This window comes from Blastomyces dermatitidis (assembly GCF_000003525.1).
Source record: "Blastomyces dermatitidis ER-3 genomic scaffold supercont1.6, whole genome shotgun sequence".
In the NCBI taxonomy this organism is placed as follows: Eukaryota; Fungi; Ascomycota; class Eurotiomycetes; order Onygenales; family Ajellomycetaceae; genus Blastomyces; species Blastomyces dermatitidis.
The window spans coordinates 2,712,451-2,739,748 of NW_025544779.1; the positions used below are offsets into that span (position 1 = coordinate 2,712,451).

General features: G+C 30.6%; 3 protein-coding genes across 3 annotated transcripts; all 3 read left to right on the top strand.

The window, feature by feature from the left end:
• The first annotated feature begins 1,548 nt into the window (after nt 1–1,548).
• On the top strand, nt 1,549–2,277 carry BDCG_06203 (uncharacterized protein). Its single transcript, XM_045421930.1, has one exon. It carries the CDS (start codon nt 1,592–1,594, stop codon nt 2,090–2,092), a length of 501 nt encoding a protein of 166 aa, XP_045277685.1. The 5' UTR covers nt 1,549–1,591; the 3' UTR covers nt 2,093–2,277.
• A 2,394-nt stretch (nt 2,278–4,671) lies between these two features.
• BDCG_17260 (uncharacterized protein) lies at nt 4,672–5,124 on the top strand (the record flags this gene model as incomplete). The annotated part of the gene is made up of 2 exons (XM_045426403.1): nt 4,672–4,680; nt 4,930–5,124. 2 exons carry the CDS (start codon nt 4,672–4,674, stop codon nt 5,122–5,124), a joined length of 204 nt encoding a protein of 67 aa, XP_045281583.1.
• Nucleotides 5,125–15,434: 10,310 nt separating this feature from the next.
• BDCG_06204 (polysaccharide deacetylase) lies at nt 15,435–17,928 on the top strand. Its single transcript, XM_045421931.1, has 3 exons — nt 15,435–16,944; nt 17,013–17,098; nt 17,165–17,928. Exons 1-3 carry the CDS (start codon nt 16,118–16,120, stop codon nt 17,485–17,487), a joined length of 1,236 nt encoding a protein of 411 aa, XP_045277686.1. The 5' UTR covers nt 15,435–16,117; the 3' UTR covers nt 17,488–17,928.
• Nucleotides 17,929–27,298: the final 9,370 nt, after the last annotated feature.

Below are 27,298 nucleotides of genomic sequence, written 5' to 3' on the forward strand. Positions count from 1 at the left end.
TCTTCTCAGTTTTCTCAGAATTTTGAGCAGGTTTTGAGATAGCAGATTTAGAGATAGCAGATTTAGAGACAGCAGATTCAGCTGCTTAAGCATATGTTTTCTTCTGATTTAAAGAAGAAGAAGAAGAAGAAGTAGAAAAGAAAGAAGAGCAAACTGAAGAGTCAGTGATTGTATTAGAAATTTTCAAAGTTTTTTGAACTGTGTTTGAAATTCCAAGTTTGAACTTGATCACTTTCTATAGTTGTCTAGTCTGAGTATGAAGAATTAACAGAACTTCTTCATTCATCTCACTCAGACACTGCTTTTCAAGAATTTTACTTGCTTTTTCAAGTTTCTGTATTTTAAGAACTTGTTATTTCTCTATTTCTTCTTTCTTTCTTCTCTTCAAAATTTCAATCTCAGAAATAGCATTTGAGAAAGCATCTTTTTCCACATTAACTGAGTGTACTTTTGAACTCATTATTCTTACTCAATGAAAAGTTGGTCAGACTAATTCAATTGAGATATTTATTAAACTCTTTTGAATTGAAAAGTTGATCAGACTGTTTCAATTAAGAGGTTTCTAAGTCTGTTTTCAATTGAAAAGTTGATCAGGCTATTTCAAAAGAAGAATAGCAGACTTTTGTGTATAAAATACCTGATTTTTTTCACACTAGTTCAGTAACTAGGTTAGATTTTTGAAGAGAATCTAATAAACTAAAATTGATTTTTAAGATAAATCAATAAAATCTTTACAATCTCTTTCTTGAGATACAGTGAGAAAAAGTATGATATCAATTGATAGTAAATCAGATGATATGACAGTTTTTAAGAGAAAAACTGACAAAAAATAAATCAATTTTTTGCAGAGAAATTGATTAAAACTATTCAATTTTATTCTAAATTATTCAATTCTTCTCACACAACAAGTGTGCAACTCAAATCAGTTAATAAAGAGTGTAAAAAAGAATTAAGTATTAATGAAAGCTCTTCAGTCACTGAAAAAGTAATTGTTACTTAAAAGAATATGAAATTATGATAGAAAACAACTCTGTTTTCAATTCTTTGTAAGAATATTGTATAAAACTCAGAGAAAAACATCTTACTTTTTCAAGAGAAGTAAAAAACTATTTCTAAGATCTTTTTTTTTTTTTTTTTTTTTGCATTAACTGCTGCAGAAGAATGAGATAGAAACTGCTAAGATATGCACTACTGTATACTCTCTATCAAGACTTTCCCTCTTCAGAGTCTTGATATTATAGAGAATATAAGTCTATTTCTATATGATAATGTAAATATTGTCAGCAGGATGTAGAGAAACTGGTTATTTATATCTCAAAATAGAAGACTTTGTCAATGATTATATCAATATAGAGTTAATTCTTAAATTCAATAGAAACCTAGTGTTGCTGTTCTCAATCCCTTGCAGAATCTATTGAATATTGAGATATTAAAACTAGATTTAATATATCTCACTGTGCAGGGATCAAAGGCTCAGTCAGACCTTGAGGTATACTGATTTTATAGTTGTTGATGTGCTGTTGACTTGTTGTTCATTGATTATGTGCTTGATATTATCACTGAGGTATCTTTTTGTATTTTTCTGCTGGGGATGGGCCAGATTGGGAAGGGCGGTACGAGGGTGAGACTTGGCGTTGGTGTTTTGGAACATCAAAGATGGACAGGGTTTTCGCGGAGGTCGCTCCTCAGATATCTCCACAACTACAGATCGGGGATCTTCCAAAATCGAGAAGATTGCTGCATACGGCTAGGTCTCTTCACCTTACAATTTGTATGGCAATTTGGCCCGGGGTTGTGGTATGGTAGGGGAGAATGGGGGATAATCCCACGCAGGAGTTCCGAACGACGTCTGGTTCACGTTTGGCTAGATAACTCCACCACCACACGGGGTATGCGGTCGGCGATGGCGTCAAAATGCTCGTATGATCGAGGGCTTTTCGATGGATCTATCGGCGGGTTCTTATTCGAAAAATCGAGCGAGTTCGTGGTGGAGCGGTTGATCGTGAGATATGGCATAGTCTGTACTTATCTCAGCGGGCTCAGACCTCTGGCTCGGTTTGAACGGGTTGCAGCATTATTATTAACTAGTTAATCCGGCATGACACTAACCTACTTTTGATACAAGTCATGTGCTCAGAGCAATCCTCGCCAGAGGGTCTGAGAAGAAATGATTCCATCTTCAATGAAGATTTCCAAGATTTACAAGGATTTTTCAGATTCTTCAACTTTGACTGTCTATTACTATATACCCACATATCTTTGAGATTTGAAAATCACCTTAGCTTATAGCTAAAGAGAAGAAGAATAGAAATATTTCTTTAATATTTCAAAAAAATCCATATTTAAGATAGATATATACTCTTGAAAATGATCATATTTTTTGATCTCAGAATTTCTAAGAGCTTTTTTTTGTATGAGGAATTGAATCAAAATTCCTGTGTTTAAAAACACACTGGTCAACTTTGAGGTGATACTTCTATTCTAAGAACTTGAGATATGAATATAAAAATCAGATACATCGCGAGAACATTGTTATTCTAAGGTTTCAAGATGATACAGAAATGATGAATCTATGAAGTTGAGTTAAAATTCTCTTTCATACTCAGAGTACTGAGCAAATTCTTCTCATGTTACTAATAATCAGAAACTGTTTCTTCTCAGATACTTCATAAGATATTATCACTCACATGACCTGATTTTACTATTTGAGTTAGCTTATTGCTTATTTGAGATTAGCTCATGACATAATCATCAATTCAGTGTTAAAACAGCAATGAATATCTGAAGAAGTGTCTGAGCTTGCTGAGATAAAGTCTGTACAGTTGTTAAAAATCTAGTTCTGAATAAAGAATATGTTTGAATTCTTAGTCACATTTTCATTCTGATCTCATTATTGAGAATGGCATTAAATAAGATTATGAAATCACTTCTCACTTACATAATATCATAACATAGTGCTCATTTATTGAAAATTCAACAGAGAGTGTTATCAAATATCATTACTTTTCTAAACACAGATTATAATTCATATAATTTTAATTATGAAAAAAATGTAAAATATAAAAAAAAAAACAAAAAACAAAAAACAAAACAAAAACAAGAAAAAATCAGAATGAATAAAAAAAAAAGAAAAGAAAAAGAAAAAAATAAAGAATAAAAATAAAAAAAATCAAGATTACAGAGTCACAGTACTCTTAAAATACTTACTTCTCAGAGTCTTTACAATATTCATTATCAACTGTGTATCTCTCACAGTGAGAGTAATATAGCTGCAATGAGTTATTGTCTTAATATTATCTAATAAATAATCAGTATATATCTGTATAAATGTGAATATTTAGAAAATATACACTTAAAAAGTGTGGTCAGAGTGAACTCTGCTGTCACTTGAATAACATCAAGAACAGAATGCTGAAATCAATGATTTCTCTCATCAATTTCACAGACAAGATAGATGAAGATAATCTTGAAGAATATAAGATTCTCTGACTTCTGATAAAAACAGATCTCATGAAGAGACTCTATTTTCATGATATCAGAGACTGAGTGTTATTAAAAAGTGTTACTTTCATACAATACACATACACTTACTGTAATGATTCATTCTCTGCATATGTGACTGAGAATTGCAGCTTTCTCACACTGCACAGCTCTCTCTGAGATGCTGGTACTGATTTGCAACTCATGCAGTCTCTCAGTTCAGTACACACTGTGTGTATACAGTTCTGTGTGCTGAGGCTGTGTTGATCATTATGACCTGATGTGATACTTGCTTTTCACAGGCTATGTTTCATTTGAGAGAGGAAGAAGAAGATGTGACTGTGATTTTATTGAGAGAGAATGAATAATTAGTAATATTGAATATAATTTGATTCTTCTGCATTTAAAATTTGATTAGTCTATACTCTTCAATTTGAGAGTTTCTAGAAGTGTTTTAATAGTTTTCATACTAGCTTGAATTTAGTGATGAGTTGAAGAAGAAGAGAAAAGAGAGAAGAAAGAAATAAGAATAACTTATCTTTATAATATGAAAACAGAGAATCACTGCAATTATTCTTTCTAGTAACAAAGATCTGTTTTCTGCATGTATCTCTGATATAGATTATATGATAACTGCATACAAAGAATATTAACACTGTATGTATTGAATGAAGATGATGTTGCTATGCAACACTGTAGCTATTTCTGTATATCTCTGAAAGCTGGTAATATTTTCTTTGTCTCTTTATATTTGATAAGTCAGTAATATATTTCAATGCACTTTCTCTTTCATCATCATTATCATCATCATTATTATTATTATCATCACTATTATCATCATTATTATTATCATCATCATTACTATCATCACTATTATTATCATTATTATTATTATCATTATTATTATATCATTTCTGACTGTCTCTTCTGCCTTCATCTCTCTTCAACACTCACTGAAATTTATCATATCATCTCTCTTTAAATATTCTGCGGTTCTGCGGATCATCAAGGCGTGTGAGCACTGTCACAGATTGAAGAAAGAGAAGAAGAAGGTATTCAAGTGAGAAAAGACTGATTGTAAGACATGTTATAATATCTTGAAGAGGCTTTATAAGAGAGTAGAATGATAATGATTTTAAGTAATACTTCTGATAGATTTAGACTGAACTAAGTATAGAAATAATGTGAATGATGTCACCTGTGAGAGATTGAAGAAGAAAATAGTGAAGAGTCTCATACAGCAGCAGTGAGACCAGAAGAAGTTCTGAGAATGATTTGAGTTCAAGATAAAGAGAGAGAGAGAGAAGAAGAGTATTACTGTAAATAAGCAGTGATAGAAGAAGATTGAGAAGGTGTTGAAGTAGAAGATAAAGAAGTCAAAACTGATAAGTTTTTTATTTATTAAGAGATAACAATTTTTGATAATACTTCTGTTCTCTAATTGATTAGCAGGAGCTGATAGAGAAGAAGAGGATTAAGATCTTATTCAGATCTCAAATACACTTCATAATTCAGAACATTGAGAAGACAGCCCTGCTCTCTGAGCATGTCAATCTGCTTACTGCTGAGATGAAACCCGAGACAGCAGATCAGAAAATGCAGGATTTTGAGGCACAGATTGACCTGGCTGAGAAGAAGCAGTAAGAACTCTTCTCCAAGAAGGCAGCAGAAGGAGATTTTGAGATGATTATCACCTCAGATGAGAAGAAGAAGAAGAAGAAGAAGAAGAAGAAGAAGAAGAATGAGAAATGAATTGTGAAGAATGATAAGAAGAATAAGAAAGAGAAGAAGTAGATTTTTTTCTTTTTATATTAGTTAGTTATAAGTTTAAGTTTTTAATTATTAATAATTAAAATTGATTTTAAGTTTTCAAAAATTATTATACAAGTTGTAATCAAGTCAGGAATGATATATATATATATATATATTTAACTATCATGATTCACAAATCACTATAATATATAAGTATCAACATTTTTTCAACATTGATATTCATAATATTAATATATTTTTAATGATATTATCTGATAACACAATTTGATAATACTCTCTTTCACAATATTAATATATTTCAAGAAATATGACAGAGATTAATTAAGATTATTTATTTACTTTTATACATCAATGATATTCAATCTGAGTTAGTACTAAAATTATAACTAAGCTAAGAAACAAGATTATTTTCTCTTATATTAATTCTTCTTACACACATCAGTGATCAGTTATTGAAAATAAATTATTATCTTTCTTAAATTATTATCATATCTTCTGAATTCACTTCTTTTACTTCTTTTACTTCTATTGAAGATTCATAAACTCTTCAAGAAATCACTGTGAATCACAAAGTCTATGTTATTTACAATTCAATACAGAATGCTCTCTTTCAATCATAATAAATAATCACTTCATTCTTCACATCTGATTTTAGGTTATAAAATTTATGAAAAACTCAACATAAACACTGAGATGATCTATGAAATAATTATCAACAGATTGTATTACAGATTACTAAAGAGTCATCTCTCTGCTACAATCACTGCAACTTTATTCAGAAACATTCATTATAAACTAATTATAACTCTGAAGAAATTTCTCAATATCTGAAGTCATCAGAATGCAGATAATAAAAGAAAAATAATCAGAAAATTACTACTGAGCTGATAAGTTCCTCTATCAGATAATGATTTTTAATAACACTAACTTTCTAATTTGAAGAAAATCATGTGAAAACAATTATATATCAGTACTCTGATTTCACAACTCTTATCTGATAACTTCTGTGAATAATTACTTTATATATGTATATCTCTGAATCTTTCTTTTTAATCAATTGAAAACTCTGAATTCTGAACACTTCTTCAAATGCTTAATTTAAATCTTCATATTTCACATTGATTCTGTCTTCAGTTCAATCTTAAGATATACTACAAAGTCAATATACAATATCTAGAATCAGAGTTGAAGAATCATTGAAGAGTGTCTCTTATAGTGAATACATGAACTAGTACAAATAATCTTACATTTATAGAAGTTATATGTTATTACATTGATAAGAACTGAACTTATCAAGAGACATTAATTGAATTTGAATCATTGATCAGTAGTCATACTGAGAATTATATGACAGAGATATTAATAACTGTGATTAAAAATAACTATTGAGATATTAGTCTCAGTCTTCTTATAATTATAACTGACAATGCTGTGAATAACTACACTATGATGAAGAGCTTGAAGTAAAAATTGACTTTGTATTTCTGAAATAATAAACAAGGTTATATTCTCTGCATTACTCATGTGGTTCAACTTGTAGTATAAACACTGATAAAGAATCTTAACATTGAGATGAAGAATAATAAGATGACTGATTCTTGAGATGAGAATGAGATGAAAGTGATTACTCAAGTAACTTTTGCATCTACTTTATAAAAGATAATGTTTTTTAATAACACTTTTTAATATTGCTTTTTGATAATGCTTTTTGATAATACTACTGTTAATTTTGAATAGATTGACTAATAATTTAAATATCACAGATTTGAAACATTGCTAATGCAATTTGTACCTTCTCTAAATAATAATAACAATTTCATGATATTTAATAAATAAATAAATCAGTCACATCACTGAATATGATACAGTATGTTAGAATATGATGAAGTTCAATATATAAGATGACTGTTCAGACTCTTCAATTGCATCAGATGATTAATTATTGAGTGTAACACTCTGATTAAGAAAAGATTCAGATATTGAAACTTTCTGATATAAAGTGAACTCAGTTGAAATATATGATTGATTTACTGTTTCAGTTTTATAAGATAATAAAGACAGTCTCAATCACTTGTACATCAATGCTGCAGTCAGTCTGATGAGTGTATAACAGTTTATTTACTCATTTTAAGAAGCAGTTGAATCACTTAAAAAGAAATTCAGTCTGAGATGATGCTATAACACAGGCTATTATTACTGTAAGAAATAAACTGACATATTACTACAGCAAAACTGAACAATCTTTTACAGAGTACTATGCTATAGCAGCTCTACTAGATTTCTTCTGTTGAGTTAATATCTACACTTCTCAAGATTAAACAGAGAAGAAATGAGACTTATATATTAAATTAGTCTGAGACTACTACAATGTCAACTATCAGAGATTTGAATGAGCAGATGTTCAAGATGTGAAGACAGTGAAATACAATTCTCTAGTAAGTAATGATCTTTGATAACACTTCATATCTCATAGAACTATAATACTAACTTTGAAACAGAACTTGTATACATTGATTACAACTGAAAATTAGACAAAACTACATACTTGTAAAACTGAATTTGACTGCTATCTTCAAGATAATCTGATAAATTTACATATCAAATCAATTCTAGAGTTATGAAAAATTGTTGAGAGTACATATTCAACTGTTGCACTGATGACACATAATATTCTGACAATTTCATTGACAGAGATGAGAATGAAGTGAAAGTTCAACTCAAGTCAAGATATTTGTCACTATCACTGAGAACAATTACAAGGAGAAATAATCAAGAAACTCATGATTATAAAACATGAAATTATCAGATAGTTTAATATCTCTGATCACAGTATATCAGAGAAGTGTAGTTTTCATGAGAAAGTGAAGAATATACTTACACAAGAATGTATTTAGTTATTTCATGAGTGTTATCAATAATCATTATCAAATTCTGATTATATAAGCAATCACTGAATGAACTGAATGAGACTGATTTTAATCTTCAGTCTCAGTCTCATTTTGATTTTAGAAGAATGATCATCTTTCACAGTTTATTCTGAGAAATTACTTTCATTTCACTGTTCTTGAATTAAATCTGATCATTTTTCACATCATTTCTCTCAGAAATGGTCCATTTTCAGATTTTTTTGAGGCTTGGTCCTGGTGGGACTCACGCCAAGAAATGTATGAGACCAGATCAAATGAAATCAAATGTGAAATTCATGGTCCCGCCGGCCAGTCTAGTAACAAGAGTAATAAATAAGTAGATATATAAGTTGAAATTACTCTCAGAATTAAAATCAATTCATTCTATTTTTCACATTTTCTATTTAAAGTTCTATAAGTAATACTCTGAAGTGAAATCATCTCAGCTGAATAGTATTGAGATTGAGAGTGATATTAAATATCTTATAAAGAAAATATTGAATAAGTGAATATATTACAGTAAGCTCTAATATCTTATTAAATAAGAAGATTATTCATTATTAGAAAATTCATGAAAACTGCTTGAGCATTTGAAAAATGCTGAGAAAGAGATTGCAAGCTATGAGATAGCTAGTAGAGACTGTCTCATTACACATCAGAGATAGTGAATAAGAAATATTACTTAGAACTTCTCATTTTTCTCAAAGAGTTTTTTAAAGATAATCTCATAATAATGAATCAGTGTCTTATGAACTCTGTAGCACTCTTCTTCTATTATCTCTCAAAGAATTTTTAGAAGTTTAATGAGACTACACAAGTGTAAAATTTCTGAAGTGATTAATAAGAAAAGAAAGAAATATTTAAAATTAATGAAGATTAATATTATTAATCTACAGACTACTGCTATTCTAATGAGACTGCAGTCTGCTGAAAAAGTAAAAAGAGAAAACTTCAGAGTCTACTTATTAATAATTATACTCTTCTTAAACTTATTCTTCACTGTTAAAGTCTTCAACACTGATATCTTTATCTGTTAAGAAGTTAGGACTGTGACACTGCAGAGAAGCATACTGTAGAAGAGTATAAGAGATACTGAAAGTATTAATTTATTAACTTATAAAATAAATCAGTTATCTGCTTTAACTGAAGTGAGATTCTCTTCAATTAGTAATTAATCTCTGTAGTACTTTTAATAGCAGCACTAGCTAACTTCTTCTTAAAGCTAGTTATTCTGAGATGTTTTTTCATCTCAGAGATTCATGCTTTTATCTTCTTTTATAGATAAGTAAGAGAGATCTCTTCAGTCTTGATAGAATTCACTAATACTTAAAGCTCTGAGAGTCTTACTCTGTACTGCTTGAGTATCTGAGCTTTTTATCAGAGTCAACACAATGTCTTTCTATGAGATAATACTTACAGAGAGACAGAAGTCATTGTTAGAGATATAATAAAAAAAACAGAAGTAAGAGAAGAGATGAGTGTATAAGATTCTTCTCTTCTTCAGCTGCTTAGTGCAGTATAGATATATAATAATATCAGTCAGAGACTGTACTAAAGTCTTTTTACAGAGAGAAGATAAAGAAACTGTGAGACTCTGCAAACTCAACTCAGCAGTATTTCAAGCAGAGCTCAGATATATCACAGAAGAGAAACTACAGATTAGACTTCTCAGAGCTGCTATTTCTGAAATCAAGCTCTTCTCAAGATTCTCTCTGAATGATCACATAGAGTCATACATCACTGTGTTAACTAAGGAAGAGAATGATGTTATAACAGCAGTGAAGAGAGCAGAAAAAGAACTGAACACAGATGAACTGATTAGCAGAAGAGACAACATCTCACTGCAAGACATGGCTACAATCACTGCAGCTGTAAGAGATATAGAAGAAGAAGATGTGATAATGAGAGCAGTGCTTCTGCAGCTCATTGACACTGCTGTCTTCATCTTCAATCTGGCTTTCTTGACAGTCATGGAGGCCGCAGCTGCATTATGAAGACATTTAATTACTAGAAAATATCAGAATAAGTTCTTTATTATCTTTCAAGAATGATAATCTCATATACTCACTGTTATAATTGAGAGAAGAAAGAAGAAAAATATGTCATAGAAGAGAGAAGATCTTTTCAAAAAATTCTATCACTACTGTTAACTTTGTCTCTAAAATATATCACTTTTGCAGAGAATTTTATATATGAAACAGAATATAATAAGAGATCTGTAAGTTACTTATTAACTATATTTTTCACATTTTAAATTAATATATAAAAAACTCACTTATCACATATTTAATTTGAACAGAGATGAGAAAGAAAGATCTATACAGTCAGCAGAAAAACTCATCTATTTCTTTATATCATATACAGTATATACACTGTTAATTAATTAATTACTATTACTATACAACAAAGATAACTTCTAATCTGATAATCTTAAGAGTATCAGAACTATACTCTTAAAGAGAAGAATATTATCATACTTTCAGCTATGCTAGAACTCTGTTACAGTTTTACATAGCTTATCACTTTTATATGAATAATTTCATTCTGTTTAAACTGGTTTTCAATCACTCTATAACATTATTTAAATATATTATAGAAAGATCTGATTAATGAATATAAAAACTCTACTTTTATACAAGATCAGCAGATTACACTTTCTTGACAGTGAGATATCACTGAGATATCACTTCAGCTATTCTCACTCATGAAATGAAAGAAGAGTATTCACTCATTATCTATATAAAATAGCTAGATGCTGACTTCTTATTAAAGAAGTCAGTGATTTGGTTTTTCTTCTACTGAAATATATATAAGAGTTACTGCATTTCTCATATAATCTTCTTAGTATACTAAGTATTATATCTGTGATATTCTCATAATAACTCTGTAGCCTACAAGCTCACTATTCAAGCAAGATAGTCAAGCTCATTTATACAGCTTCTTAAACAACTACTTCTACATGATATCACTGACTAGTCATCACTTCGGTTCCGTCATGTTACAGTTAACTGTTTGTCTATGAGTTCATATTCAATCTGATAATATAATTGCATCTAGACTGACCGTGTGACCGTGTCTGAGATCAGGATCAGAATTTTTGATAGTCTTATTACTAATTCAACTAATCTCATTACATGGTTTTAACATTAGATAGTAGTCTCATACTGTCTCAGTGAAACTTACTGTCTAGTCTTGTCACATTTTTCAAATGAGATCATGATTTTCACTTCTCAATTTAAATTATTTTTATTGCTTTAAATGACTTTAAATCTCATTTGAGTATTATCAAAAAGTGTTACTTTTTAAAAAATTAAAAATAGTGTAAAAAAACCTTAAAATGTCTAAAAATAGTAACTTTATGCCAAGAATGAAACTAAATGAGATCAAATAAAACCACTTTCTCATTTTTTTCAAGTCATGGTTTCATTTTGAGATTTGATATATAGTTACTTTGCATGTTTTTTTAATGACTAGTTTCAGTGAAATTCACATCAAGAAATGCATAAGATCAGATCACATGAAATTAAATATGAAATTCATGATTCTGGCGGTCAGTCTAATTGTATCTGACTTAGTCGGCTAATTGCAGCATTGTTTTTTCAGTTATTATTGAAGCTTAATAACTCTGACAGATCTTCTGACTTGATATATTTCATGCTTAAATTCTCATTATATGCAGTGATCTTAGATAATGTGTACACTTTTAAAGAGATTGTGAACAATTATAATAAGATCTTCAGATTTGATATAATTATCTATCTGTATAAACATTCAATTTCCTGCTGCAGATCTATGACCTAATTTTTCCTATTCTTATTAATAATAGCAATTATGTCAGTGAAGCTCTTTATAGTGAATACTTAATTTATGATGAATATTAATTGTTACTTAACTTCTGTCTTAGCCTGTCACTGTGTATACAAGGCCTTAATCTTATTTAGAATTCTTGTATATATATGAAGTTTCACTTCTGATTCAGTAATCTCAGCTGCTTTTCTTACTACTTTGAGTAAATTCTCTGAGAGGTTCTGCATATCTTTCAGTTCAGATAGTAGAGAAGAGTGATTATATTAACTAGAAAAGATATTCATTTGAGTGATTTCTCATTGATTATATAATATCTATCATTATATTATTATATCATTATATTATTATATAATTTCTGATTTCTGTTTTCTATTATTATTATATGACTTCAGTAATGATTATCTCTTTTTTATTCTTCTAAGTAGAGAGTGATCTTCTTTGAATTTAGTTCATCACTTACCTTCTCTTTCTTACATCTCATTCATTCACATACATGATATTCATCTGAGTGTGAAGTTTTTCCTCAATAAGCAGAGTAGTATCATTCAGATGCTCTTTTATTTACTGCTTCTTTATACACTATTTTTTAATATGTTTTAGAATCACACTGACATGATAACTACAAATTGCTTTGTAAACAGAATTATCACACTCTGAAGAAGCCTGCACTTCTCATCAGTTATTAGAAATGCTATCACATGTGATTCAAAGATTGCTTGAGTCAGTGTATAATCACAGGTGTACGCTGGCTTCTTATATATGTTATACTAAATTAATTAGTGGCCGCTATGACTCCTTCACATTTGTAAGCATATTTAGAAGTGTAAGCATGTTCGGAAGCAGCCGCGTTATTATCCGGCGGTTATACGTTCTCCCGAACCACATTACATCAATATGTAGATATTGTCAGAAACACTCTCTCTCTATTATCTCAGTGAAAAAACTTCACAGATAAATAAAGATATACACAGATTATAAAAATAAGAGCTGTTATAGAAAAAGAGAAGAGAAAATAAGATTCTGCAGACAGATCTGAGATATTTATACTACTTTAAAAAGATCTATTTACACTCTAAGTAATTCTGTGAAATAGTTAGATTACTTTAGTAAATAAAGAGTAATTATAAATCACAGATCTGAATCTTTCTATGTGATTATAAAGAGTAATTACAGACTATGTATATGTTGATTCTATAATTTCACAGAGTTAATGAAAGAATGAAAAATTTCTTACAACTCTATATTATCAAAGAATAATTATTTATAAGAATAAATAAAAGATTAACTTATAAATACTTCTCTTTAATAAGAATTATCTCATAAGAAGTGATTTAACATGCAGAATGAATCTGTGTAACAGTTATATAGAAATCTTCTAAAAGAATAATTAAGACTTAAGTAAAATTCTCTGAATTGAAAGATGTAAAATAAATCTGTGTGACAATTATATAAGAATCTTATGAAATAATAATTGAGAGTTAACTTCAACTCTTCTGATTAAAAGATATAAGATGAATATATATAGTAGTCAGAGAAAGATCTGCAGATTATAAAGAATTTTATGAAATAAGAAACTGAGTAATAGATTCTTTTCTCTTAATAGTAATAAGAGACTTCTCCTCACTGAGATTTTTTATAGATATGAAGAGTTATTAATGAGTATTACTACAGTGCTGAGTCTGATTCTATGAAATTACTCAGTAAAAGACTTCACAGATATAACTTTAGAGAGAAAAGAGTATATAAGAAATTTTACTTCTTACAGATATTTTATCTTTATTACTATCTCTTATGTAATTAATAGAGTTAGCAGCTCTTGACTATATATAACTATATAGACTAAAGTTCATGACTACTATTTATAACTCAGCTTGAATACTATTATACATTCAATCTCTATATCTATCTTTCTACTATGAATACCTCTAGTAGCTATTAGTTCATATTATACTAAGCTGTGAATCACTGAATAATCACCTACAAGTACTTATTCGTACACATTATCCGCAATAAAGAATGCGTTTTTTTGCAAAGAATATAAATTTATTAACTGATAGATTTAGAGAAAATGAAATATTTTAATACAAAGTAAGAGTTTTTCTGAAAAAGATGAACTACTCTTGTTGAAATATTAATATAATATTTTAAAAAGAAAAACATACTCTTCAGATTATAATCTGTAGTATAGTAGAAAATTATATTAATAAAAATATTTATAAAAAGCTTAATATAGTGATTGATCACATAATTTAGAGAGATTGTCACAGGTAATAGCTGCAGTAGTCAATAAATTCATTTAATGAAATTGAAACAGTTAGTTGAATAACTGATATTAATCTTCATTCTTTTCTTTACAGATGTTCTCTACTGTATTTATATTTTTTATACTTTTCTCTACATTTATTACAATTAATACATTCATTACAATCTATACATTTATTAATATACTATATTTATTATAGAAAAACTAACTTTTTCATGCAAAAACCATTATAATGTGATATCACATACATCTTATTAAAAATATTTAAATGCTCTAATTTATATCTTCAGCTCAAATCAATTTTCAAATCTTCATTCTTTTTTTCATTCTGCTCTTTTTATACATTCTCTACAGTATTTACATTTCTTATACTTTTCTCTACATTCATTTTTGATCTCTATGTTCATAGCATGCACTACTAAATTCTCTGTAACATAATCTCATATGATGTCATATGCATCTCTTTGAATTTAAAGATTGAGCCGCTGGCTCTGCAGCCTGTATGATTCTGATTAATCTGATAATAGTCATAGAGATGATACTGGTTGAAAGAGAGTGATAGAGGCAGTAGAGAGAGTAAAGAGTGAAAGAGATGAAAGAGGTAGAAGAGGTAGAAGGGGTAGATGAAGTGAAAGGGGTGAAAGGAGTGAAAAGAGTGGTAGAAGTGGTAGAAGTGATACAGGGTGAAAGAGAGTGATAGAGAGAGAGAGTGATAGAGGCGGTAGAGATGATGGTGATGATAGAGAGATTAGAGAGTAGAGGGTGAAAGGGGTGGTAAGAAGAGTAGAGGTAGAGAGGGTTGCGGGGCGGTAGAGGCAGTTGTGGTGGTAAGAGGGTAGAATTCATTTATTAATATAAAATAAGAAGAAAAATAAGTGTATAATATCTTCTATCTAATAAAACTCAAAGTGTTTAGCTATATTATAATATAAATAAATAGAACTTCTGTCAACATCAGCTTCTCTAACAGAGAGAAATATCATCTACAGTGTAAGCAGATTTTAATCTTGAAACTCTCTCTTTATTCTCTTTTACTCTCTTTCTTTCACAGTGATATTATACACAAACTCGAGTAGATGATGACGGAGAAATGTGATGATGATGAACAGAAAAGCTGACAGTAATGAGCTAACAGCTTAATTGTTACACTAATGGTAACTAACTATCGCGCTAATTGTGCCTTGCTGCCAGATGAGGGGATAGAGTGCTTTTCAAAGTTCATTGAGTGGATGAGAGACACAGCTTATGCACTGCTTTCAGTCTAAATTTTTATCCATTTGAACTCTCTCCAAGTGACAGGCAATCTTATACTCTATTCTCAAGAAGGATCTTTTCCTCTCTTTCTCACAACGGCCAAGAAGCCTATCCGCTCTTCCACTAACTAGCGAATGAGACTCAGTATACACACAGGCCGAAACAGCGCAACAAGACAGAGCAGATGCTCCTTCCTATCCGCCATCTAGACGGATATTTACTTCTTCTTCGATATTCTGTCAAGGGCAACGATGAAGCCTGCTGTAGCCCACGGCGTGGGAAAGACGCTCCTGCTGAGCGTGTCAAAGCCCCTTCTATTTATTTCTTCCTCTCTGCGAGTACTTATTGGACACGCGCAGATATACACACTGTTTGCCTGGGTATTATGCCTTCAGGTTTTCATATATGCGTCTACTACTATATCTTTCATCTTACTGAACCGCAGCTCTTTACGAGTCGGGCAGCAGCTCTTAAGGTACTGCTGTTAGTACCCCTGGACTTATTTGAGTATTCATTGCGCAATTTCTTCGAGACTATTCTCGCTGCCCACCCCTCTACCCTGTAACTATATCAGACTACCCTATAATAGTATACAAAGAAAGCCCAGAACAAGGAAGAAATATCGTGATTCACGATGGCTTTCCTCAATCTCGTTCCTCTCGCCAAGGGCAGCATATATCTTGCGCTCCTCCTATGTACCGCGATCGCCTCCAATGTTCCCCGCGCTCGAGCAGGACAGAATCCCGTCCTTATTATTGACACATTTACACATGGAGGACGGAATGACCTAGATGCCTGGCATGGTAGTGGTGAAAATATGCCCATGGTATGGGCCGACGGCTATGTCGAACTTTCTCCCACCAATGCCGACCAGAACTTCCATACCCAACTCACGAGTACCTGTTTCGACCTTACCCCGTTCAAAGACATGTATCTGCACATAGTCTGTGAAGGGGCAAGTCATTTTACCATCTCCATAACGCAAACCAACTCCCAATGCGACGCTTTCAAGAACCCTTATCCGGAAACATGGGATGATATAGAAGCCCGCAGATATCAGCAGGGTAATGATATCTATATTCCAATCTCACATTTTAATATCGACTATACCCGTGCTTTGTCCGTATCGTTTAAAGGGTTCTATCTCCCGGAGAAATTGAAGGTCTCGAAAGTGGAAATCACCGCGACGCGGCCTAGAACATTCCCTGCCCCTGAAAAGCTGCCAACCGGGACTCTTTGGCTGCGATGTAAACGCCCTAACTCATTCGCATTTGGTATTGACGATGGCTCTCCGGCTTTGGGACGGCAGATGCTGGACATTTTGACTTCGGAGGGAATCAATGCGACGTTCTTCACTGTGGGGAATGGATTGGCGGTACTAAACTCTGGGTGGACCGATCTATACAGGGACATGGCGGCCAGGGGTCATCAAGTTGCGCTCCATACATGGTCGCATCCTCCGTATGTTATATTTCTTTTTGTGGTGAGAGTCAGTTTTCATTGGCGATTCATTGCTCACAAATGTCTAGGATGGAGGAGCTTAAAACTGATGCGGAGATCGATGATGAGATTGTTAAGAATCTCCAAATAATGAGGGAAAAGTTGGGAATTGACTGTAAGTTTTACTGGTCGTTTAGCTGTTTGCCTATCCACTTTGACAAATTGAACTAATGTTTATAAGCTCGATACTTTCGTCCTCCGTATGGGATCCTTGGAGCACGAACCCGCCAGCGACTCGCCTGGTTCATAAAAGACCCTCAAATTATCAACTGGAGTGTTGACATCGAAGATTGGCTGTGGGCCGGTTCACCCACTCCTGAAAAACAAGTTAAGGCATTCCAGCGTGACGTGGATAAGGGTGGGGACCTGGTGGTCATGCATTTCATTAGCGAGGATACGGTGAAGTACACGAGAGATGTGATCGACATTGCGAGGAAAACTGGGAAGAGGATTATGAGAGTTGACCAGTGTATGGAGGATCCAGAGGCGCCCCCGCTTGATTAAGAGGTCCTGCTACACTTGTGGTTGGTAGTATTGAAAAGATGGACTGACTTCAGTTGATATTGCTCTCGGTCCCATTGTTATTATTATTATTATTGCTCTAGATGGTTACCCATGCTTCCGGAGTTGGGGAGATCCATCGAATGTGTTTCTTGTCTTGTTTGAAAATCAAACTTCTCCCTTATAAATTGTCTCCTTAATGAGCAGGGTTAATGTTTGATATTCTTGTGTCTTTCGGCGCGTTGGCGTTTATTCTTACCAGGGGGGATTCCCAATCGAGTTAATTGGTATTCACGTATATTCAAATTCGCAGCCGTAGCATGTTGTACTAAAATTGAAGGGACTTCCAGATGTGAAAGGGAAAGGTGAACAATCACTGAGAGTGTACATTAATGAACAGAACATATAAAATAGCTAATCTGAAGAATCAATCATGCTATTCACTATTTTAACATAATCAATCATTCAAGGCCTGTTTTCACTCAATATCTACTCAAGTCTTAATTTTTCATTCATTTTTAATTACTTATAAAATGTATTAAAAAATTTATCTAAGCAGTAATTAATAATTTAAATTTATAATTATTTCTAATTATATATTATAGATAAGAAGATTATTTTTAATTTTCTATAATTGAAAGAAAATAATTTTTTTATTAAATGAATTAGTTAAATATAATAGTATTATTTTATAAATTAAAAGTCTATAAGAAAAAAACTTTATATAGTGAAAAAATATTTTTCATATTAACTTTTATATAAAGAATGATGAATAGACTAGTTATCAGAACTATGAATTTCACATTTAATTTCATTTAATCTGATTTCGTACATTTCTTGATGTGAATCCCGCTGAGACTAATCATTAAGAAAACATGCAAAGTGACTATATATAGCGTGCTTCCGCCCTCTATTCAAGTCAATTCTCTATTCAACTCTAGCTTCTGCTTCATCTCTTACTGTTTTCTGAAGCTTTCACTTCTATCTTCTTCCTCTGCTCTTTTCTTCATATGCAATTACTTCTTCTATGAGAGCTTTCACTTCTTTTCTACAGAGCCTTCATTCTTCTCTTCATATATAATTACTTCTTCTATAAGAGTGTTCACTTCTTCTCTACAGAGCTTCTGTTCTGCTCTTCATAGATAATCACTTCTTCTATAAGAGTTAATCTTTATAAAAAAAATCACTGTATATATAAGAGTGTACACTCATCTCTCATCTTTTAGAGAATTAGATAAGTTTTTACTCTTATATCTGACTCTACATAGCAGCATACACTATAATTTGATAGTATATCTTATTAAGAATCAAGTTCTTCTAGCCTCTGTAGCTTCTGCTTCACTCTCAATATATATAGTACTAATGATTGAATCAGACTGCAGACACTGAGAATTGACTAGCTGATAATCAGTCTGATTAGTTATTCTATCTTCTTTTAACACTGTAGCTAGTAATTGATCTAGCTTGTAATTATTCAACTGTTCTATCTTCTTCAGTACTGCAGCTAGTGATTGATCTGATCTGCAGTTATTTAAATCTATCTCATTTAATACTACAGCTGATGAGAGGTCTAGCTAATGATTATTTAAGCATCTTTCACTTCAGAATACTATAGCACTAGTAATCAGTCTAGATTATAATTATAGTCACAGTAAACTTATCTGATTCACACTCTTATACAACTTCATCAGTCTCATTACAATAATAAAGCAGGATGAATAAATCACTCAGAGCAGCTCTCATTAATCACTTTCTTTCACTAAATCAGATAAGTTTATCAGCAGAATTGAATAACTTATCTGAGAATTTACTAATGAATCTGACTTGAGATAAACTTACTTATAAACAATAACTGAAAAGCATGCTATTATAATTACAGAAGTCTGACAGAATACAGACAGATAGTATAAGAGTGTCAAAAGTTAAGTGATGCTGTATAATTGTATCAAAATGAAAGACATTCTTATAAGTGTATCAGTCAGACATTATAATAATATAAAAACAGCTCTTAACTTCACTCTGATAGTGAAATGAAAGAATATCATTGATCTCTGATTACAGATCTTCTACACAGATATCATAAAGAATACTAAGAAGAGAAATTCAATATTCTCAAGCTTTTATGAATTTAACTATCAGAATCATACTTCTTCTGATGAAGCAGCAATACTAGATACAATTAAGAAGTTAGAACAGCTAGAAGTCTGACTAGTCTGATAAGAGAGTGAGCTCAATAAATATAAACATTAGCTTGATCAGTGAAAGAAGCAGTTAAATGAGTATATCACTCTCATTAATGAATGTATCAGTAAACTTCAAGAGAATCTCAAACAATTGACAGACAGAAGAAGTAGATTGATAAAAGTGTGAAATAGCTTCTATGCTGAGAAAGTCACACTCATCACTTAAAGATAGAAGCTGAATCATTATCAGCAGATGAACTGTTCAGCTCAGAATAATAGAACAGATATCAGAGCTGATAATTCTCTTAATAAGTCTACACAGCAATTAGATGCCTTCTTTAAGAAAGGCTTTAAATCATCTTCTAGAATCTGACAAATGTCAGCAATTTCACAGGAATCATGCAGTGCTGAAGACAGAATACATCATTATAATCTAATAAGAGACAGGATTAATCTCCTCAGAGAAGCTGACACTGTATATTTTACTTATAACTTAGAGAGAAACTGAATGTACAGAAATCAGATATTCATTCATAACAATCTTAATCTTTCACTTAATAGTGAACTTTATTTATTCACATGAAGTGATGATAGATCAGTGAGATTACAGACTGATAATATTATATTATTTAACTCAGCAGAAGCAGATGTAATAACATTTATCAATTACTTAGAATTCATTATTATACAGAAGAGAGATAATATGATTCTCTATGTATTCTCTCTATATCTAAAGAGTCAGGCATTGAAATCATATAACAGTCTGTCTATTGAAATGAGAAAGAATATGAATATCTCTCTCTCTATCATTATTGATGAGTTAAAACATGAGTTCTAGCTATCAGAAGAGAAAGCTTAAATGAAAGCTCAGACTCTGTGTTTTTTCTTTAAGAAGTCAGATAAACTGTCTCTGATATTATATATCTTACAGAAGATTAACTTACTGTGAGTCATTACAATCTCTGATCTCATTATAATAAAGAGACTCTTATGAGAGAGTTTAGAGTTTAATCTTTTCTTGATTATACTGCTTATTCTCACTGAACAATTGAATAACTTCTGATAATAAATTAGAGATAATGAGTCAGCTGTCTGATATATCTGAACTAATTATAAGACTCAATTCACTGACTATATATATAGTTTCAGATGTTTTGAACAGAATAATGACTACTGTCTGTATTATATCTCTCTATTTAAGCAGATAGAAGCTATAAAGCTGTCTGTGTCTACTGCAGAGACAGCAGTAATTTCTCTGAGTACTCTCACAATAAGTAAGTTACTGATTCAGTGTATAATAGAAGAATGAAGATCACTGACATCTGTAGCAGAGTGCTACATCTGTGAAGACTCTCATTACATTAATCACTGTCTTAAAAAAGAGAAGAACAGTAATTATTCAGTGAATTAAGTCAAACTGAAGAGTATCAGAGAAGATAATAATGACCTGCTCAATCTAAATCTCAGTCTAGATTCTGACAGTGAGCCAGAAAAATAATCAGTGAAATAGATACTAAGAGGCTCATCTTATCTACAGACATTTTCTCAGATAATTATCAGAATATCTTTAATACTGATATATATACAGTTGCAGTGTATGACATCTCTGTAAATGATTGAGAATATGTTAGTGAACTACAGTATTTGTCTTACATCTTTCTCATCATTTCTGTCATTACATTTAGACTGACCGTGTGACCGTGTCTGGGACCAGGACCAGATTTTTTGATAGTCCCATTACCAATTCGACTGATCCCATTACACGGTTTTAACATTAGATAGTAGTCTCATACTGTCCCAGTGGGACTTACTGTCTACTCTTGTCACATTTTCCAAATGGGACCATGATTTCCACTTCTCAATTTAAATTATTTTTATTGCTTTAAATGACTTTAAATCTTATTTGAGTGTTATCAAAAAGCGTTACTTTTTAAAAAATTAAAAATAGTCTAAAAAAAACCTTAAAATGTCTAAAAATAGTAACTTTATGCCAAGAATGGGACTAAATGGGACCAAATGGGATCACTTTCTCATTATTTTCAAGTCATGGTTTCATTTTAAGATCTGATATATAGTCACTTTACCTGTTTTTTTGATAGCCAGTCCCAGCGGGATTCACGCCAAGAAATGTATGGGACCAGATCAAATGAGACCAAACGTGAAATTCATGGTCCCGGCGGCCAGTCTAATTACATTACAAGACAATCTCTCTGTTTGCATGAGTACAGACATGAATATATCACTTATTAATACAATAATAGCAAGCCTATTCTTCTCTCATTGTTGACTGACCTCTATGTCACATGATTGATATGTGAGCATTCAAGAAGTTAGCTTAAGAGCTGATGAATCAAATCTATTCATAACAACAGATCTTATCTTGAAGATAGATAATAATTCTCATTTCATTGTTGAAGATGAATTCCACTTAGTATGATATCTCAGATGCAATATAATCATAGCTAATGATGTATTATCATTGATAAAAGTAACTATCAATATTCACAGTGAGCTTGTTACATTTTATGAAAGATATTTCATAAATATCAAGATCATCAGAGATGCTATTCACGCGGGTAGATACTTATCAAATTCACAGCTGCTCTGACAGTGAAAGAAGATTGTCATTTATGCTGAAAATGCTGCCATCATTCATTATTCTGACTTGGAAGATTCTCTGTTTCCTATCTTGTACATTGAATTGCATTTGGCGGATGCAGAAGACCAGAATAATTCACTTCAAATTCTCATAGCAGATACTCTCACTGAGTGAGTTTAAGCAGATGTATCAGATCACTGAGTGACAGAAGATCAAGCAGTTATTCAAGTGATCATCAACTGACATCACAAACTATTTAGCTTCAGCCTAGGTTTATTTTCAGATAATATTAAGATGCAACTGTGATTCATTGATGAGAGCAACTTTTTCAGCCTGAAACAGAGACTCTATTCTCTGTCTCAAAGAGATCACAAAGCTGCTAACCAGATTCTGAACTCACTTCTGTAAGATAGAAGAATTGAATATGTTTCTCTCAGAGACAGAAACCTCATTGCTTCACTCATCTTTGTAATCTAGCTTAGAGAGAAGCTGAGAGTGATGATTGATTTGTGAAAAGTAAACACATACTTATTATTATTATTATTATTCTTCAATTATAGATGTATACAGTCAGAGACTATGACATCTATCTGAGAACTTTTAGTTCTCAGGGTTTTTCCTATATCTGTAAAGTTAACTATTATACATTCATCAATTTCAGATATGCAAAATCAGAAAATTCCAGCTCAGAATACAAAAACTGTTTACAAATTGCAGTGTTTTAACATCATCTCATACTTTGAAACCATTTGACAATATCATGACAAAGGAAAAGAGAACACAGTCTTAAAGATAGACACATTAAATAGATAGACAGAAAGAAATTGAAAGAAAAAGATAAAATAAAGAAAGACTGTAACAAAACAAATTATTAAAAGATAGTATATAGCTGTTTTAACAGACTATATCTGGTTGATTTCCTCCTCTTCATATTCAGATAATTCTGAATTTAGCCATTTTCTTGTAGCTGCTTGAGTTTCTGATAGAAAGTCTATTAAGTATTTAATTCCTGTCTCAGTTGAGAATAAGAATCTCATATTTAATTGATTTAGATCATACTTCTCTTTCAATCTGACTCTGAGACTATTGTATAATGCACAGTGCATTACAATATACTCAGAATTCTCATTTGTATTACAGAATGAGCATTCTATTGAGTCAAATCTATCATCAAATCTTTGTATATAAGATTTGAAATAGTCATGTTCTAGTTTCAGCTGTATTATAGATGAGAATATTTTCTTTTTACATTTAATTAAACAAGATTTTCACTTGAGTTTTATTTCAAATCTTGAATAATGTATACTCTTCTTTTGTTTCTGCCAGCTTTCATTTCACTTGTCTAAACAAGATTCTTTTATTTTTCTCTTTATAAAAGATCAGAACATAATTTTTTCAATAGATCTGCTTAATTCTGCACCCTTTTTTGCAGCTGAATCAGCCAATTCATTGTCATGAATATTCATATGAGCAGGAACTCAGTGCAGATGAATTATCAGCTTTGATATTCTTCTCTTTTGAATTTTTAAAATAGAGTTTAAGATCAGTTCAAGATTCATTTGATCATTATGAATCTGACTATTTCTAAGTCTTTTTAAAGCAGCTTGACTATCAGAGAATATTCATGCCTCTTTCAAACAATTTTCTCTTTTATGAGATTTCATTTCAATGAGTTTGAAAGCTTTCACTATTGCAAATAGTTCAGCATCAAAGACTTCACATTCAGAGCCTAGATTTCAGAAATCTGAGATAAAATTGATATTATCTTCAGTATAAGCAATGCCTGTGCCTAATCTATTCAAGTTCTCATTTTTTAAGCCATCTGAATAAATCAGAATTGAGTCTTTTATATTAATTGTAGAAATTCTCTTCAAATGCTGTTCATATTCTTTCTCTTTTGATAGTTCACTTATTTATAAGTCTATAAGAGATTCAAGCTTTTCTCTCCAGGGAGATAACTTCTCATGATCAACTTTTTCAATATTTAAAGAAGAAAATTGATTTTTAATCAGAGAGCATAGTCTGTATAGTTGAGAAGACATTTTCTTTGAAGAATTATTTTCATTTCAATCAACAAATCTATTTCAATTCAGTTCATTTTCAGAGTTAATTAATGAAAATGAAGAAGAGACTCTTTCTCTTATTATATGATTTAAGCTCATCTTTATAACTCTCAGAGCATAGTTCATACAGGCCTTTTCAAATCTAATAGCAGAAGAAGGAATTGAAGCTTCAATTTTCACTGCTTTAATAGAAGATGATTTGAATGCTTTCAGAATTCTTCTCAAAGCTCTGTTTTGCAGAATTTGAAAGAGTTCAGTGAAATTTCCTTAATTATTTCATTAAACTTGAACTTCATAATCAGCTACTGAGATAACACAGGCTATATATAACTGTCTCATGATCTGAAAGAATAGATCTCTCTCTATATTTAATAGTCTGATAATGTTATTTAATAGTCTTTCTTCCTTGACAGTTCTTTGTTGAATATGATATTTAAAATTCAACTTGGAGTTTAATCATACTTCTAATCATTTGACATTTAAACTGGGTTTAATCTCTCTATTTAAAAGAGTTAGTGATAGTTCTTTCTCATTGAATCTAGAAAAGAAATGAATTAACTCAGTTTTATTTATATTAAATTAAATTTGATTGATATCTGTTCTGACAAAGATTTTCTTTACAGCTTTTTCAATCACTTTTAAATTCTCTTTGATAGTTTTTGAGCTGTGGACTAGATCAATATTATCTACATAACTCAGAGATCACACTATTTTCATATTTCTATCTTTGAATAGATATGCAGTGTATATTACAAATAAAATAATTGAGATTGAAGATTCTTACAGCACTTCTATTTTTATCTCAGTCTTGTCTTATTTCATTCTATCAAAGAAAAGTTGTATGATTCTTTTAGACATAAAACAGTTAACTCATTTGATTAGAGAAAGTGGCAGTTTTAACATCTTCAAAGTCTGAATTAACTTTGACTTTGAAACATAATCAAATGCTTCTTTTCTATCAATAAAAACTACAGTTGAGATCAGATGTTTATACTTTGCTGTTTAAATATCATGAATAACTGAGAGAAAAGTATTAATTACAGAATATTGTTTTCTATCTCTCATTTATTCACTGAATAAAAGAGAGCTATTAATAGAGCTTATAAAAGATAGTTGTGTAGCTATTATCTTTTCTAAAACCTTTTCTAGACAGTTTATTAGAGATATTACTCTATATAACTTATAAATTGAAGTTTTTATCTTAGATTTTATAAGAATCACTTCAGTAGCTTCTCTTCAGCATTCAGAATAATATTCATTTTTCAAGAGATTGAAAAAGAGCCCAAAATATTCATTCTTTAAGTAGAAGTATATATTATAAATAATTAAGTGATTAATTAAATCAGGCTCTACAGCAGTTTTAACTGAACTTGAGAAGATAGCTGACTCTAATTCATCTTATATAATATCAGACCATTCTCAGTCATTTTCATTAATATAGTTAAAAAGTGATATATTCTCTTTCTCTGAATCTGAATCTTATGAGTTTTGAAAGAGAATTCTTATAAAAGCTTGACATTTTTTCTTAAAAGAGTTTACTGTATATAATTCATTCTGAAACTCACATTCTAAGACTGAAAGCTTTGCTATACTTGTTGTTTTAGTATAGTTAAAAGCTTTAAAAACTTTCTTTTCTTATACTTCTTTAAGAAATTTATTTCAGTAGTCTGTTTTAGCTCTGTTAATATCTGAAAAATATTCATTTCTGATAGTTTTAAACTCTTCATCAGATATTACATCATTCTTTCAATCTCTTCTAGCAGTAGCTAATTATTTTCTTTTAAATGAGATATTCTCATTTTATCAAGACTTTAAATACTCAGAAAACTTTCTCTTTGAAATATTATCTCTAACACTTATTAGAATAATAGATGTATTAAGCTTCACTCTATTCTTAAGTATTTCATTTGAGATATCTTGATCAGAATTTCAATATAGCTCACTCTGTCTTGTAGATTTTAACAGTTTTATGCTTTCTTTATCTGCTTTTCAATCAGCTTTTTCAAAGTTAAACTGATTAGAGAGAAGAGGATTTTCACTCATTTGTTTTTCACTCAGTTCAATATTAAATTGAATAATCTTATGATATGATTCTGATGTCTCATTTGAATCAATAAATCAGTTTATAAGTCTTTTTTTCATTAGATTTTATGATATGAAGATTAGATCTATAATAGATTTCTGTTTCATATCTTTTCTAAAGAATGTTTATTAATCAGACTTGTTAACTAAATCTATTAAATACTCAAAGAGTTATTTAATCAGATTATCAGCTCTTACTGCTCTTTTGCATTCTGAATTTCAGCAGAAATGATGTGCATTGAAATCTTCTACAATTATAGAGTTTCTTAATGAAGTTATGTTCAGAAATTCTCTATTAATTATTCAGATATTATTATTTTTCTTCAATGACTTTTCATTATAAATATTGATGAGCTGTATAGTATTAAACTTATTCTCTTTATTTATAATATTATCTATCAGAATATCAGAGTCAGACATGATATTAAATCTTAGATTAAATTAATATCTTGATCTCTTTCTTTTATAGATCACTACTCTTGACTTTCTCTCAGACTTTTAAGATAGAAAGCAGTAGGCTTAAATGAGAAATAATGTATTTTTATACAGCATCAAAATTTGATTTCTGAAGCAGTATAAAATTAACTTTTTATTCAAATGTAATTTCAAGATAAGAATAAATACAATTTTTATTTCTATTCACATTATTTTGAATAAATGTGATTTTTGAAGAGTTTTTAAACTTTTTTTGTTATTTTTGTTGTATATTCATACTAAAAGAGAGTAGAGATAGAGTAGAATCTAATCACTATCATCAGATAGTAGATTATAACTATTTTGAAAAGCAGGAATCTCAACTGCTTACATTCTATCTAGTTTATTATCAGAGTCATTTTTTAATTCTCTAATCTTAACAGAAGTTTGAGAATTCAAATTCTGTTTACATT

Bases quoted from the DNA above. Each gene is read 5' to 3' on its own strand.
- BDCG_06203 (XM_045421930.1), top strand. From the start codon at position 1,592: ATGGGCCAGATTGGGAAGGGCGGTACGAGGGTGAGACTTGGCGTTGGT.
- BDCG_06204 (XM_045421931.1), top strand. From the start codon at position 16,118: ATGGCTTTCCTCAATCTCGTTCCTCTCGCCAAGGGCAGCATATATCTT. The intron at 16,945-17,012 runs GTATGTTATATT...ACAAATGTCTAG, and splicing joins CATACATGGTCGCATCCTCC to GATGGAGGAGCTTAAAACTG. The intron at 17,099-17,164 runs GTAAGTTTTACT...AATGTTTATAAG, and splicing joins GGAAAAGTTGGGAATTGACT to CTCGATACTTTCGTCCTCCG.